Source organism: Dromiciops gliroides, chromosome 4 (genome assembly GCF_019393635.1).
Source record: "Dromiciops gliroides isolate mDroGli1 chromosome 4, mDroGli1.pri, whole genome shotgun sequence".
Lineage (NCBI taxonomy): Eukaryota > Metazoa > Chordata > Mammalia > Microbiotheria > Microbiotheriidae > Dromiciops > Dromiciops gliroides.
In genome coordinates, this window is record NC_057864.1 from 385,138,265 (window position 1) to 385,155,427 (window position 17,163).

Below are 17,163 nucleotides of genomic sequence, written 5' to 3' on the forward strand. Positions count from 1 at the left end.
TTGATGGGAGCTGAGATCACTAAATGAAATAGTTTAAAGGAAAAAGAGAAGAGGACCCCATGGAATGCTTAAGAGTTATCAGGTATTACCTGAAAGAAGGGCCAGCAAAGGAAAGCATGAAGAAGCCGTCAGATTGGTGGAAGGAGAACCTCAAGAGGGTAGTGTCATGAAAACAGAAAGAGAAAGGAAAGTATCAGGGACAAGATGATGATTGGTAGTGGCAAAGACTGCAGAGGTCAAGAAGGATAAGGATTGAGAACAGGACCTTAGATTTAGTAATTAAGAGATCGTTAGTAACTTTGAAGAGAGCAGTTTTAGTTGAATGAGGAGGTTGGAAGGCAAACGGTAGAGAGTTAAGAAGAGAGTGAAAGGAAAAGTAAAGGCACCTATTTTAGATGGCCTCCTCAAGGAGTTTAGCCACAGAAAAGGAGTATAGAAATGGAAGAGTTAGGTATTGGGATGATGGATGAAGTGAGGGTTTTTTTGAGAATTCAGAAGATGCTGAAATATTTGTAGGCAGTAAGCAAAGCAGCATGTAGACAGGGAGAGACTGAAGACAAACGAGAGAGTAGGAATGAGAGGGAGCAATCTATAGTCAAGTATGACAAAGTACTGATGCCTCCACTAGGTGAGAGGTTAGATTAGATAATAATAGTTCACATTTATATAGGACTTAATATATAAAAGGTAATTTTCCTTCAAAAACAAAAAACACAGATTTTTAAGTTCCTCTCCTGAATAACTGTAAAAAACAATTCACTCAACTAAATTAGCAAATCAAATACACATGGGGAAATGATACTTTTTTAAAGCCTTTGGGAATGGTTGTGATGAGGTGAAGAAGTACGAGTACTTTTTTTAAAGGGCATTTTCCTCTCCAAATTTCCCCTTCAGTCCACAAAATGTATTTATTGCAACATTTCTTCTTACTCTGCTGTTCATACCAAACTTGGTATTTAAAATATCAGCTTCTATTTTGTGGAGCTGTCTCATTGTGAAAAGTAATGATATATAAAGGACATGCATCAGTAAGATCATTTTGTTCTCCTTAGGACAAATCCAAAAATTCTTAAACCATAACAAAGAGAGTCTTTGGTGAATGCTTTTACTAAAGAAATTATTCATTGACCTAAATGACAGAAATAATTTGTTTGGTTAAAATGTTCCTTTCAAATCTCTCTTTAAAATGGAAAATTAGCTCTGAAGCCAAGATAATACAATGAGAAATGCTTATACGAGAATATTTAAGCTTATATAAGAGACAATATAAACACATAAGAAAAAAGCCAACAACACATATAATACACACTTTTCCCTATTTCTATTTTAGGAGGGACAATAGAGAATTGTCTTTGACTCTAGCCTGATCATACCCAAGAATAAGGGCACTGTGTGTTTCTCAAATAAATTTGGCCAAAGATCCCTAGTGTATTGGCACAATTTTCTTTTTTTTTCTTTTTTTTTTTTTTTGTGGGCAATGGGGGTTAAGTGACTTGCCCAGAGTCACACAGCTAGTAAGTGTCAAGTGTCTGAGGCTGGATTTGAACTCAGGTACTCCTGAATCCAGGGCTGGTGCTTTATCCACTGTGCCACCTAGCTGCCCCTCGGCACAATTTTCAACATGAAAATTATCAAGAATACTGTTTACCTTTATTTCATTTATATTTGTTACATTTGTCTTCCCATACTAAAACTCCTTTCCCCTGCCATCACTCTCCTATATGTGTTGTTTCACCCATTAGAATGTAAGTCCCTCGAGGGCAGAGCATTTTGCTTTTGTATTTTGTACTTATACTTCCCACAGGGCTCAGCACATACAAAAGTACAAGAAGTACAAAAGTACTTACAAAAGTCACTGCGTGGAGAAGCTAGGTGGTGCAGTGGATAGAGCACCAGCCTTGGATTCAGGAGTACCTGAGTTCAAATCCAGCCTCAGACACTTAACACTTACTAGCTGTGTGACCCTGGGAAAGTCACTTAACCCCAATTGCCTCAATTAAAAAAAAAAAAAGTCAGTGGTTAAAAATCACTTTTATTACCATGCTGCTATCTTTAGGTTTTTTCAAGTTTTATTGCTGCCTTTCATTTTGTTTTTACACAAAAAGTATTTCCCAACGTATCCTTCCCTCACATGGATTGATTCCTTGGAACAAAAAAAAAGGCAAAATCAATCAAATAAATGATCACTTTTCACAGTCACATTGTATACAACATTCTGTACCCATCAGCTTCTACCTTTCAACATTTATCATTGAAAATATGAACCTTGTTTCACCTTCTTGGCATTTTAACTCTTGTTATTTCATATAATCTTCACTTTCTTCACTCTGCTCTCTTCACAAGCTAATTTTCCCATATTTCTCAGAATTCCTCATCCATAATTTTTTCTGGTGTAATCATATTCTGTTATATTAATATACCACAATTTGTTTATCCATTTCGCAATTGAGGGGCACCCACTTTTTGTCTGTTTTTTTCCAACTATCAAGAATATTCCTGTGATCATTTTGTAATTTGTTTATACATATATAAGTATATGTATAAAATACACACATATATAATCTTCATGAATTTATTTCATTGGGAGTAAATTTTGTATTGTCTGGGCTAAGGGAAGAGTGGTAGAAATAAATATTTATCTATCTATCCGCCTATCTGGCAATTGGGGTTATGTGATTTGCCGAGTGAAATACAGCTGGTAAGTGTCTGAGGCCAAATTTGAACTCATGTCCTCCATAGTCCAGGGCCACCTAGCTGCCCCCTAGAAAAAGATTTTTTTTAAATATTTAATATTTTAAAAACATTTATTCGCAAGAGTATGACAATTATAGAAGGTAATTAATGTGCAAAAAATGTAGGCAGGGATGGCAAGGAACTCCAATGAAGATTGGCCATTTTTCTATGTATAGTGTGGTTCTTATTTTTCCCTCCTATGCCTTAAAATTTTTTAACACAGGAACATCTGGTACAGAGGTGAGATTAAGAAATCCATAAGCCTACAGGGACAAAGCAAGACAAGCAAGAGGAATAAAGACTTAATGGCCAAGGATATTCTAGCAGTTAGCTGGGAATCTGTAAATCAAAAAGGTTTTATTAAGCTCTTATTAGGTGCAGGTACTATGCTAGGTGGTATGTTTATGAATACAAAAACAAAACAGTCCCTGCTCTCAGGAAGCTTACATTCTATCTAGCAATAAACATGGTAATTACAAAAAACATGCAGAGTCATTATAAAGGAAATCTGGGGCCTCCCACATGGCAGGGAACACTCTCAGATGGCAGGATGGAGAAAGGTCTCATCTAGGGGGTGACACCTGAGCCATAAAGATAGCTAAGGATTCTAAGAGGAGGAAATGAGAAAGGAAGGGAGTGAGTGTGCAGGAACTGGACATAGATTCTAAGCCAGGTAATGATAACTACATTCCTATGGCTCTTTAAAGTTCACAAAGTGTTTTTCTCATAGCAATCTTGTGAGATACAAATGAGGAAACTGATGTTCTGGGTGGTAAGTGATTTGCCTGTGATTATATTGAGACAGAACTCAAATTCAAACCCCTAATCCCAAACCCACTGCTCTTCCTACTACTTCTCAGAGCAGGTAATGTCAGGAATATGGTTCCCATCCCCCAAATGTTGCAGTGACTCCAAATTGTGGGTTCATGCTATTTTTAATTCAACAACAAATGTTTATTGAGTGACAACTAGGTACTATAAGGAATTAGTGGAATTTATTTAAAAGTTGTTTTACTAATGAAAACAATGCATTATTTAAACCTTCAGAACAAATACAAAATAGAAAGAAATTGCTTGTGAACATGAAACTTACCTAGATACATGTGTTTATCTTCTCTTTGTATTTGATAAATTGGTAAATCACTGGCATTTGAGTTTGACTGAGGAGCTACATATAATGTTAGACCAAAGATGTAACAGGCCCATGAACTTGGCTTTATTTTAATAATTCAATCATTATTTTGAAGTGTTGAGTGGCAATATGATTGATATATAGCTGTACCAATCCACTTGGGAAACAAAAACTATTAGCATGTATTCCCTGGCCTCCATCCTTTATCCCTCAGTCTTCCACAAATTAGCTAGCATGTTTCTGATTTATAATAGCAGTTAAGTACCCACACATGCCTATAGCACATAAAAGGAACAATCAACTATACAAACACATATAGACTTAATTACAAGTACACCCACTGCTGGTGATGTATATGGACAACAGTGAATATTTGAATGGGCTGCCTAAATTCCTTACAACCTTTTTATTAACCAAGAAAAAGCAATTACAGAAGACATGTCAAAAAGAAGTCGCTAACACTCAACAGGGAAAGGAGTTGTAATATGCCTAAACTTGGAAAGGTGGACACCACAAATCAGAAGAATGAACCCAACTCTTTCACTATTGAGTATTGAGTAGATAAAGCCTTGAGCCAGGATTTAGGTTCCTTTGCCCTGCTCCTTTGCCTGTGATGAATGGCCATGTTATATATGATTTGCCAATTCCCACAGTTTGGTCCAGCTGAAACAGATAGGAATGTCATGTTGATTTAGAGGGACCACCCAGTGTTCCTACTCATGACTCCTGTGACCATGTTGAACAGACATTGAAAACTGCTTGCTGTAATAGAGTAGGGTCAGTGATGGTGACTTATGAAAGGAATGAAAGTTATCATGTAAAAAAATTAAGAAAACCCATATTTAGAAAACTGCTGGAAAAAAAAAAGTTTCTTTCCCAAGAGAACTAAGGTTTAAAGTTCCTCTCTAGGGAAAGGGAGAAACTGTGAGGGAGATGTCAGCAATCAGGGCCTGGTCAGAAGCAACAGAGAGCTTCGAGTAAGAGCTTCTGCAGTGATTACCAACTGCTAATAGGGCACAGAGACTTGGTAGAGTGTGTGAACCTAGCTACTCCTAGGAGCCATAGAGTTAGTCTGTGAGAAAAGAGAAGGGAGATGGTTCCAAATCCACAAGTTTCCACAGCTCTCTATTACTTTCAGTATCTACTATAAAATTCTCTATTTGTTCTTCTGCCTTGTAATACTAAGTAATTATTTTAATTGGGTTTTAAAAATTAGAAAGCTAGCTGTAAATTATTCTCCATGGCTTCTAAATTTCAATTTTTAAAAGAGCTGTTACAGTTTTAAAAAGAATTTCTGCTTTTTGTGCTGCCTACTCTAGTAGCTGCCTACTCTACTCTGTGAGAGTTCTTTTTTAAACTGAGCAATCATTGACTTTCTATTGGAAAGTAAATCATTTATGATTTTAGCTTTTAAAACTATAAGGAGATAATAATTGGTAATATTTCTAAATTAAAATTTGGATTAGAATTTTTTAGGATTTTACCTTGTAGAAAGAGGAGATATAGAAATGATTAGGAAGAAGGAGAATTATTTATAGCATTAAGGTTGGGAAGTTGTGGATAGGCCAAAAGACAGTGGAACTATGGAACTGTCCAAGTGGTCAGAAACACCACAGTGTGTACGGCAGGGTGAAGCAGGATCTGTATAAACAGAGAAATCCACTTTGAGAAGCCCATAAGGCCTAGGGTCTATTTACACAGAGGAACTCACTGTGGAAAAGCTCCTTGTCAAGAGGTATAGGATCTGGTTCTGTTTGCCTAGTACAAGCCAGATCGGTCCTCCACACTCTGTGTGACATGGGAATTAGGCTGGGTAGAATATCAATCTTAGGTTGAGTAGAACATCTATCCCTAAAAAATTCTCTGTTAAATATATATATATATATATATTAGAGACATGGAACAAAAGAGAACTAACCGTAGGCAAAGAAATACATAGAGAAACTATCATCAGATATTGCTTTTAATTGGTTTAAAAACCTTAGGAACCTCTGAAAAATTGGAACTTTTTGATTCTTATATTCTAGATAAGTTAGAAAACTTCTTAGAAAAATAGGAAAATTGGAAATAGAATAGTTTGTTGAAAATTGTTATCTACTGATTTTTGAAGAAATTGTTACTCTTTATCCAGTAGTTAATGTAACATCAGGTCTTCCTTCTTATTTTATACCTAAAGAGGAAGGCTGGGCATTCCCCAACATGTCTCAGAATGCCCTAACATGTCCTAACCTGATAGGGACTTTACCTCAGTCTCTACTGTTTTTTTTAATAGCAGACATGAAACAACTAAGAGATTCTCTAGATGACGTAATTAGAAGAATAGAGTTTTTCTCAGAAAGACCAGAGAACTACAGTAAATTTCAAGATTCAACACAGGAAAAAGATGAGACCCCTGAGAGTTTTTATGAGAAATTATGGGGCAGCTAGGTGGCGCAGTGGATAGAGCACCAGCCCTGGAGTCAGGGGGACCTGAGTTCAAATCCAGCCTCAGACACTTAACACTTACTAGCTGTGTGACCCTAGGCAAGTCACTTAACTCCAATTGCCTCACTAAAGAAAAGAAAAAAAGAAAGAAAGAGAAATTATGTACGAATGCTAGAAGATTTTCTAGGTTGGACTCTATAAATCCTAGGAATGCTAGAATGATAAATGCTGTTTTCGTAAATCAGTCTCTTCCAAATATTAAGGAGTATTTTCTAAAATATTGCCCTGGATGGCATGAAAAGAATATCAGGGAACTAAAAGCAATTGCTAAGTATGTATATGAGGAAAAAGACAAGGGAGAAAGATTTAGTCCAGAATCTAAAGCTGTTCTTGTCACCATCCAACAGGTGCCTACATGAAGAAAGAACAGGAGAAAACTGTACTGCTTTTATTGTAGAAAAGTAGGACATCTAGCTAAAGACTGTTTTAAAAAGAAAAGAGATCAAGAAAGAAAGAAATTTAGGAGTGAGTAAGGAGTAGAATAGGACAAATCTGGACATTCCTGGACAGGTTGGTTAATGTTTTTAAGGTATAAAAATATTTTTTACTTATGTTTAATGATTGGTTAACTTGAATTGTTGACTGTGTTTATTTCTTTTTGTGTAGATCTTAAATTTCCTATTTTGGGGTAGAAATGTGTTAAGTGAATTGGAAATTGGTATTCAAATTTGAAAACTGGTATTTACTGTGTTCTAGAAAATTCAGTAGTTGTTAAAAAGTTTGATGAGAAATCTTCACATTGCATTGTGTATTAAGTATTACTATCAAAGGAGAGGAAACTACTGTCTGTACCTTGATTATTATTCTATGTAAATTAGAGGCTAACATTCCAATTCTTCTAAGCCAAAGTCTGATCCTGACAGTAAGTCCATCTATTGTTTTGTTCAGAATTTTAGAATGTTTATGTAATTGTTCTTCATTTTTGTTATGCCTCACCTAGCCATTATTGTGACCGTCATTTCTTATGATGCCACCTGTTTTCAAGATTTAATTTTTAATTCCTATAAGCCCCGAATTTCAGTATCTTTTTGCATTTACCTGATTGTCATTTATAAGGTTCCACTTGACTCCTAACACAGAAACTTGCTACCAGGATAGCTGTCATTTGGTTTAAGAACTATTTCAGCGAGGCCACAAGATTTAAGATATCGTGAAACCCCTCGCTGCTTGCCTGTTTAAGATTTATTGTTGTGGTTACTATGATGTGTTGTGGTCAGCTTTACTTCCATCCAATTTGAGTGCACCAGCAGCTGAACTTATAGCCTCAACAAAAGCCTGTCACTTGGATAGGACTTTTTTCAACTTCATCAGGGAAAGAGATTGTTAATTTTGACTTGATTAGAGACTTGCTTGAATTTATTCAACAACCTAAGACTTTAGCTATAATCCTTTATTCAGCTCATAAACTGACGTAGCTTCAAAAATAGCAGCCACTGATGGTCTCATTCTATAAAACTCAGTGGCCAGACCTTAGTTCTGTAGACAAGGGAGTAGAAACCTGGATACTGGGTATAATGCTAAACAGATATCATGAGTTTGGGTGAGGAAACCAGACCCCTTTGGTGATTCATTCAAGAGATCATTATGGGGGGCAGCTAGGTGGCGCAATGGATAAAGCACCGGCCCTGGAGTCAGGAGGACCTGAGTTCAAATCCGGCCTCGGACACTTGACACTTACTAGCTGTGTGACCCTGGGCAAGTCACTTAACCCCCATTGCCCCGCAAAAAAAAAAAAAAAAAAAAAAAAAGAGATCATTATGGTGCACAGGCAATCACAGATACAATAATTGGCAATAATTGGCTTTTTGTATGACAATAAGTTGTTTTGAAGATTTAGCTTTCAATCAGTAAAAGGAAGTAAAAGGACATATGGTGGTCACTCTCTAACATATTTTTTTATTTGTCATCATAAATTGGTTTTATAATTTCACCAAAGGCTAGATATCCTAAATATTATTGAACTGAAAGCTTTCACTACAGCCTTTGTGGCCAAAATAATTATGAAATTGTCCCGAAATATGTCTATGCCTCTCCTGCTAACATTACTTCAGGTAAAAGTTCTTATTTTTACTGATACAGTACTTTCTAGAGTCTTTGTATTCCCTCTAGCTCTGTTTTCTCTGAAGAATAGGCCTTAAGGAGATTGTTATATTTTTCTTTATGAGATGTTGTCTTGTCATCTTTCCTTAAAAACAAGACCATTTGTGCCTATATATAACTCTACGATGAGGAAACATTTATCAATGCCTAAATAATTGAATGTATGAGAGAATTACAAAATAGTCTAAAGACATTTCACATTGTTAGAGCATTATTTCAATTTGATTTTATTGATTTTTTAGATGAGTTTTGAATTGGTGATTTTGTATAAGTGATAATTTTTTGTTGTTGCTGCTGTTGCATCTTTTACTACTACCTTGAAAGGTGTCAAGTTAGTTTTAATTTTCCATGATCTGATCCCTGAAGGGGGTTCTGTAATTGGTTTCTTTGAATCTTTGTCACCTGAGGAGGCAACACCTGAGGCAGTACCTGCTTCTTTATATATTTTACTGACTCCCAGTGATACTTTATTACTTTTTATAGATCCATCCTGAGGAGGGATAAACATGAGAGATTTTGATGATTTGATTTTGAGTTTGAGAATACCACTACTGAGTCTAACAATTCAATTTTTCATTTTTGCAATTCAACTGTCACTGGCAATTGTTCTACTGTGCCTTCAATTTTTGCATAAAGGGGTCATACCCACTTTATGGATTTTGTTACTGCTAATTTATTTCATTGTATTTTTTATGTGCCTGGGAATTTTTCATTTTTGCAGTTATTGGAAGAGGATTCCCCCAAATCCTAGATATAGCAAGGCAGTTTCTAATATAGTATCCATTGATCCTGCAGAATTGCTTGTTTCTACACAAAGGGAACCTTACTCTGAATTGCAGGTTGTTGAACAAAATGACACCTCTTTAACAACTAGAGAATGTGTAGATGTTGAAACACAGACCAATGACTGGGATATTGATGGTTTAGATTGTAGCACTGATGATGATTCATATCAGGATATGACACTTGTGACAAAAGCAATTCCTATTACTCCTGTATTTCAGAGATCCTCTGTAGTGTGGGTTTTAAATCAGATAGTCTATAATTCCATTTTTATTTTACTACTGACTTTGGGAAGGCCTGCCTTCTTTTGTCCACTATAATGATGTTTGTTTTCCTTAAGGAGACTCATGTTATCATATTACAGTTATATCAGGCTAATCAGATAGGCCCACAACGCTGTTGGATTTTCCACAAATTCCATCAATACAGTTTCCAGAGATGGTCAGTGGTACCTCTAAGTTTTAGAGATTCTATACTCCCAATAGTAGGATTGAATTTGTCTTTTTGGGCCAAAATATTTGTTTCTGCTTTATTTGATTTGAACACAAGGAACTTTGTACAGTTTTCTAAATTTCTTTATGTTCTGGGTAGATTTGCTTCTGTTTTAATCTTGGAGTTGTTTAAAGTGATCTGCTTTCTTTGTGTTACTATCAAAATAAGGTTTTGTATTTCATTCTCTGGCTTGTCATCCTTGAGATGATTCAAGACCATATCCTTTGAAAATTTGATGATGAAATACCTCACGTTTATAGAGTTTCAAGTGTAGAAGCACTTCCTCTTTTTCTCTGTTGAGCCAATTTTACTAGAAGAAATATTCCCTTTGAACAGTAAAATGACACTACAAATTTTTTTCTTATCAATGGAGACTATTCCCATCTCCCTGAAGATATTTCCAGTTGTACCCTTAGCACATTTCTTAGTTGTGCCCTTAATAACTTTCATGATTTTTTCATTTGAGATTTACTTGTCCTTATGAAGTAATGCCCTATTCTGCTTATGTCTTAGAGAGTATCGTGTTAGTTTTTGTTGTTACATAATATGGTTTTGTAAAAGGGTTTACCTCCAAGAATCACTGCCTTATAAGGAGGGATAATAGAATGTTATAAAATTATTATAGTTGGTATTGCTATTAAATGAACTTTAAAATTTTTGTTTTGAAATTTAGAATAATATTTGGTATACTTCACTTGATTTTGTTGAACTCATTTGTTATGTAAAAAGAGAACTTTGTTATAAACATCAGATTATTGAATAGAAACAAGAAACATATTGTGATTCTAGAAGATTTTTAGATGTCACAATCCAGATTAGTGATTTTGGAAATAGGAAATATATTGAAAAAAGTTATATGGCTGTTTTGATGAGAACATTCAATATATGATACATGAGGGAAAGGTAATAGAATTACTTTTAGGTATTCCTATACTCGAGATATTTTATAAAAGATTATTAATGGTATTTGTAAAACTATTTTATGTCCCATTTGTACTATTTGTCTATGAAGTATATGACTTTTCTATAAAAACCCAAAGCAGAAGTTTTGTACAATTAATTGATTTTAGAACTTTTTCATTGCAAGCTTATGTTCTAATTTATTATTGATGAATGGAAATTATACATTAATGAATATATTATGTAATTTTTTGCAATTGTAATAATATTTATGGTAATATTTTGAATTATTGTATGTTATATCCTGAGTCAACAAAACTAATTCATTCTTTGTTATCATTATTATCCTCAATATTTAAATCCATATGAGATTTGGAATATTGGAAGTTATTATTTAAGACACTTTGGGACTGTTAATTGTATGGTCTGAGTTTGAATCCAGGTACTATTATCAAGGACTACCGTTGAGCCAATGAGTCATGGTGCCAGCAACCCTAAGGGGTTCTACATCTATGGATTGCAAGTGGTGGAACCGTCAAGGGAAAGGTCAGAGGAATGACTCTTAGCATGAGCTGAGGTAGGATTCTTCTGACTTGATTTCCCCTAATGTGACACATGATGCAGATCCCACCTAGCTAACTCTGAGCCTGACTCAATGCACTTGGATATCTACATAACTTTTGCCTGGAGTTGTCCTGGATGTTGGGAAAGAATACCTTCCCTAATGTATAGTTTATTTCCCTAATCTTTTGTGCTAACTTCCAATAGTCATGTCAGGTGTCACATCATGAACACAATATTAGCTTTAGCATTGACATCTGTTATTAGCTTTGTTAGATTTTTACTTTCTCATAATGGTATGAGGATGATTATGAAAATGATGCAAAGAGTGGTGAAATCAGGCTATGAATTTGTTAGTTAAACACTATACTTGTTAAAGAAAGATCTGTCAATGTAACTTTTGATCTATTATGCCTTAAAAGAAACATCCATTCTTGTTAGATGTTATCATTTGGATATGATTACAGGCTTAAATTGTTTTTAAATAAGTTGTGATAAATACTTTTGTAAAAATTATTAATTAATATCCTTAAATTCATTATACAACAGAAATTAATATAACAACTTTTATGAGTTTGTTCTGTCCATACTGAAGCTTGTGCTGTTACCACTTAACCCTGTTATTCTTAAGGATTGCAAAAATCTTTGAATAGTATTTTGAAAATAGCAAAGCCTACTCATGTATTGGAGGGTACTACTTTTGGGTTGGATCCCTCTTAATGATTTTCATGGATAGTCTCATGGCTCAGCAATGGAGGTTAACTATAATTTGTTCTAAAATGTATCCTAATTATTTTAGGAGTTTTTGTTCTAGTTAAAGTACTCGTGAATTGTTCTATCTCTGATTTTATAAACGTAACCTGGATTTCTGAGTGTATTTCCATAGAAATGAATTATTCCGAGATGATACAACAGGAAGATTCTTTTGACATCTGCAAAGATTTTAATTTGGTGAATTTCATCTCCTCTATAATATCTGGACCTTATTGACACTTATACTCCATGGACTTTATTCTTTCCTCTGATGATGACAACACACCCATCAATCTAGGACCAGTAGCTGATACTTCTGCTTTGATTAGCAAGAACCAGTATCTGACACCTTTGCTTCTGAGTCATCAGAGCCTGCTACATCCTTAAATGAAAGACTCTTGGGGCAGCTAGGTGGTGCAGTGGATAAAGCACTGGGCCTGGATTCAGGAGTTCCTGAGTTCAAATCCGGCCTCAGACACTTGACACTTACTGGCTGTGTGACCCTGGGCAAGTCACTTAACCCCCATTGCCCCACAAAAAAAAAAAAAAAGAAAGACTCTGAACTGAACCGAATCTTTGAACATCATTGCTAAAGCATTGCTACTACTGTATTTAATAGTTTTGTTGTGTTTGATTTGTGACAAGAGCTTGTAAGTTACTGGCAATAATTGTACCATATTTGTTAAATATTATGAGAATCTCTAGGCTATTTAATTGTTGCTCTTGCAGGTTTAAGGAAGGTGTTCAGGTTAACCTGCAGTTGAGACTTTCTACAGTAATGTATTATCAAACTGATGTTGATTATAGTCCACCATGTATGAAATATTCTTAACCATCATTTTATGGAAATATTACTTATCTTTGCTATGTTTCAAATTCTGTACTTATGTAATAATATGGATTATTCTAATGAGAAATAGTTATTAAGTTTGAATTTTGTTGTACTCTGTAACTGTATTAACCTAAGTTGTACCCATTCACATTACTTTGTACCTTGCATGTCAGTAGGGGAACATCCCCTCTGGAATTTGCGTCGCCCATAGAGGACTTCCCTTTATGCATTGGATTGTATCCATCTTTTAGACTGTTAATGATCCAAGAGAGAAATTTAGTATTTGCCTTTGGATCAAAGGAGGGATAATGTGAGTGAGATTTTCCCCACCCCTTAGTTATAAGAGATTTAAAGAAATTTAATTATGATAATAATTAGCATATTAACTAAAATTGTGATTTGTTATATTTAGATATCTTATTTTGTTGTATTAGTAGATTAAGTCTCTCTTTTTTACTCAACAATGTCAGATGATATTTTCCAATATTAAGCAATATGAGATGATATTATAAGTCAGCAATATGATATTTTAGAAATCACGAGTGATATGCTTGATTAAAGGGTCACGCATTAAAGTTATGACCATATGTTCAACGAAGGGGTCACGTATCAGAGTTATGACCCTGTTGCTACAAGAAGACTGATAAGATTATCAGAAAATTAAGATGACTTTGTCATGTAGGCAGTTTCAATATTTCCTAAGAAGATGGCTTAATATTAGAATCTCTAAAATTAATATGGTATATAAGCATTAAAGCTATGTAGGGGTATAAAACCCTGTTGAGTCCTTAGTTCATGGTCTTTCAGGTCCTACCCTTGACTGACCAACTTTATTGTGAGATCGGTATCCTCTCTCAATAAACCTATTTTTAAATGGCTTGGAGACTTTGCTTTCTGTTTCTTTGTTGGACTTAGTAATTTTTTCGACAAGGGAACTGCTCCATCTTAGCTCTCTTTATCAAATAAGCTTCCCTTTTCACCCTTCCCCTAAGAAAACAAGAAGCCAATCAATCAGTCAATCAATAGACATTTATTAAGTAACTACTATATTCCACACACTCTAGAAGGTTCTAGGGAATACAGAGACACAAGATGAAAACAATCCTTGCTTTCAGTCAAGAGCCAGTTTCACATAAAGTCATAATTTTCCTAGACTTTTCACAGATTTATCAGCATGCCAAACCCAATTTCCATATAGCAGGGTTTTTTAACCTTGGGGTTCTATGGACTTTTAAAATAATATTTAAAAAAATATTTTGAGGAGTTTTTTCCATATAATTGGTTTCCTTTGTAATCTTTTGTATTATATATTGTGCATTTTAAAATATCATTTTTAAGAGAAGTCCATACTTTCCAATAGACTTCCTAAGGGGTTCATGAGAAAAAAAAAGTTAAGAATCTCTGCCATAAGAATTGTGGCAAATCAATACACCCTTCCTCTACAGAACAAGAAATTCAGTTCTATTCCATTCAGCAAGGATTTACAGAACCCCCATCCTCCAGCCTTGGTGCTTGCTTAGTAGCAAGGCCAGATGCCTTCCATTTACAAAGCAGTAGGTCCTTCTTTGCTACTTTTGCTGAAAGAAATGAAATCTGTATAATGATAGCTTTTCTTCCCCTTCTAGACAGCAAATAGTTACACACAAAATACAACAAGAAAAGGTGGTTGTAGTCACGAATTTTTAATAAAACCACCTGTGGGTAAGTCAACCAAAAGGAGGAGCCTGACTGCAGATACTGTCAATGGTGTTTGTTACCTTATTATACCACATGAGACTAAGGAGGCAGAGTCCAGAGAACTTCTGCTCTTTCTTGTGCAATTCATTAGATTCTTTAAAAGGTGCTCCAGAGAAAACATATTTCTAAACCAAAATTGAGACTAAATGAGCATGCTACACTAATAATAATAATAATAATAATAGCAATAACAATAACAATAACAATAAATAGTAGTAACAAAGCACACCACAATACTGTTTAACAAGATTTTGTCTTCATCTTATAATTATCTGACAAGGAGCTTTTAGGGAAAAGCTGATGGTTTTACACATTAAAATCACGAACGGCCTTACGAGCCTTCCCAAATTTCTTAAAGAAATCTTGTTCTGCACGTGACAGAGCCTCTTCATCGATATACGCAGCAGGCCTTTTGACCATGAGGAAGTACTGAACCTTCCTCAGATTCCAGCCCATCACATACTTGAGCCAGCCACACACGACAGCAGTGGATCTTCCAACACCAGCATTGCAGTGTATATAGATGATGTGACCATTCTCAAGTAGGCTGTTGAGGAGAAAGACCGCCTGAGGCAACATCTGCACTCTCCCTAGGATTGAGAAAGCAAAGCACATACACATTAGGAACAAAACCTGAATATCATAGCTAATAGTAACTTGTCTGCTGCACTGTGAAATCAGGATGCTGCACAAGGTGAGATAGGTAGAGGACAGCTTGTTTCTTCACAAGCTTTGTTTGTTTTTTAAAGAAAAGGTAACAGTTTTCCAACATGGTTAATAATTTTCATGAAATCACACTTTAGCTGGGTCAACTCAAAAAGCGACAGATCAGGCCAGCAAAGGCCTTCATTCAATATTGCTGGTCTCTTTTCACCACTACCTGCACAGAGTTCCTTCCATATCTGGGCAGATGTCACTCAACAGGAAAAGTTAACAAATATCTCAGGGTGGGCACAGCATTTTTTCTTGACATGGATTATAGCTGTCTAGCAGGATAACCACAGGCTGAGCAGAGGGTTATTTTATTTTAAAAAGAACCTCTCACATAACTACACCTCAATTTCATTCTATTTACAAGTCAATCCAAGGATATTTTGTTCCACAATATTAATATCAATTCTTACCCATTTAGAGCACATCATAAAATTAATCCAGAGGATTGTTAACCCTTTGGCTGCTGTCTATTCTAGGAAAAACCTGGCTCAGAAGAAAATCCTTTAGCCTTAAGGGCTATGTAGTTCACTCAGTTGAAGATAATAGAATAATAGTTGTGAAGGGATTCCTTAGATCCCAGAACTCAAACTTAGGCCTAGAAGCTATCTAGTCCAACCCCCTTATTTTACAGAAGAGGAACATGAGGCCAAGGAACTTTAAGGGTCTTGCCCAAGTTTACATAGGTAGCAAGTAGTAAAGCTATCATTTGACTCCAAAGATTGATGCCAAATTCAGTTCTCTTTCAATTGTACCTATATTCCTCTCTGAGAAAAACAAATCATTTTAATATATTTCAATATGTTTCTGTGAGAGGCAGCATGTCATGGTGGATAGAAAGCTGCCCTCAGACCCAAGCAGACCTGGTTTTAAGTCTTGCCTCTAACACATACTAGCTTTGTGATTCTGGGATGGTCTTTAAACCTCTAAGGGCTCCAGGAAATTCTCTAAGAATAGAAGTAAAGCAGTGCATAGATTCATTGGTAGGAGGAGTTTTTTCATAAGGAGCTTCCTATACCAATGAAATCACAGGTTCATCCCCCAAAAATGTTTTGATATGTTGCCATTTATCAAGAATGATGTTATGCTGTCAGCAGTCAAGAAGCATTTATTAATGACTACTTTGTGCCAGAGCCTTTGCTGAACACTAGAAATACAAATATGAGGAAAAAAAACCGATTCCTGTCCTCAGAGGGCTTACATTCTTATGGGGAAGCCAACAAGAAGTCAACAATGCTCATTAAAACGCACACAGGGTTTGGGATGGAATAGGGCATGACACAAGGAAGATAATCAACAGCATTCTTTGAAACTTCATCGTACTTACTAGTAATTATGAGTATTTACTGAGAAAAAAAAATAAATTTATGATCCCATAAAAAAAAAAAAAATCCAAATCATAACCAAGGGCTAAACCTCCAAACTGCTCAACTGTAAAAGAGATTGTCAACTTCATATCCTCACAATTTAGCTTCCAATCTGACTTTCAAATTGAAACTGTTCTCTACAAAGTTATCTGTTATCTCTAAGTTATCAAAGATCTCATAATTGCCAAATCTGATGGTCTTTTCTCTGCCCTAATCCTTCTCCACATATCTCCTTCATTTGGCATTATAAGTGTCCTCTCTTCTCTGGGTTTTTGTGATATGACTCTCCCCTGGCTTGTCTCCTAACAGTCTGACTACTCATTGTTTTGGTTTTGGGTGTGTCCCAGGGCCATCTTCTGTTTCCTTTGTGTTCTCTCCCTGCCCCCTCCCTTCCCCGCCTCTTCCTGCGCTGCGTGCGCGCTCTCTCTCTCTCTCTCTCTCTCTCTCTCTCTCTCTCTCTCTCTCTTCTAGGCTTTCTCTCTCTAGCTTTAATCCTACAACACCAATTGAATATTAGACATTTCAAACTAGATGTCCCTGAGGCACTTCAAACTCAACATGTCTAAAATTGAACCATC

General features: G+C 35.5%; 1 protein-coding gene across 5 annotated transcripts in view; it reads right to left on the reverse strand.

The window, feature by feature from the left end:
- Positions 1–13,780: 13,780 nt before the first annotated feature.
- Positions 13,781–17,163, reverse strand: part of EPM2A (EPM2A glucan phosphatase, laforin) — a 52,406-nt gene continuing 49,023 nt past the window's right edge. For all 5 annotated transcript variants that reach the window (XM_044001621.1, XM_044001624.1, XM_044001622.1 and 2 more), the window contains one exon: positions 13,781–15,097. In XM_044001621.1, the coding sequence (XP_043857556.1) occupies positions 14,814–15,097 (284 nt within the window). In that variant the 3' untranslated portion in view covers positions 13,781–14,813. The remainder of the gene's footprint in view (positions 15,098–17,163) is intronic.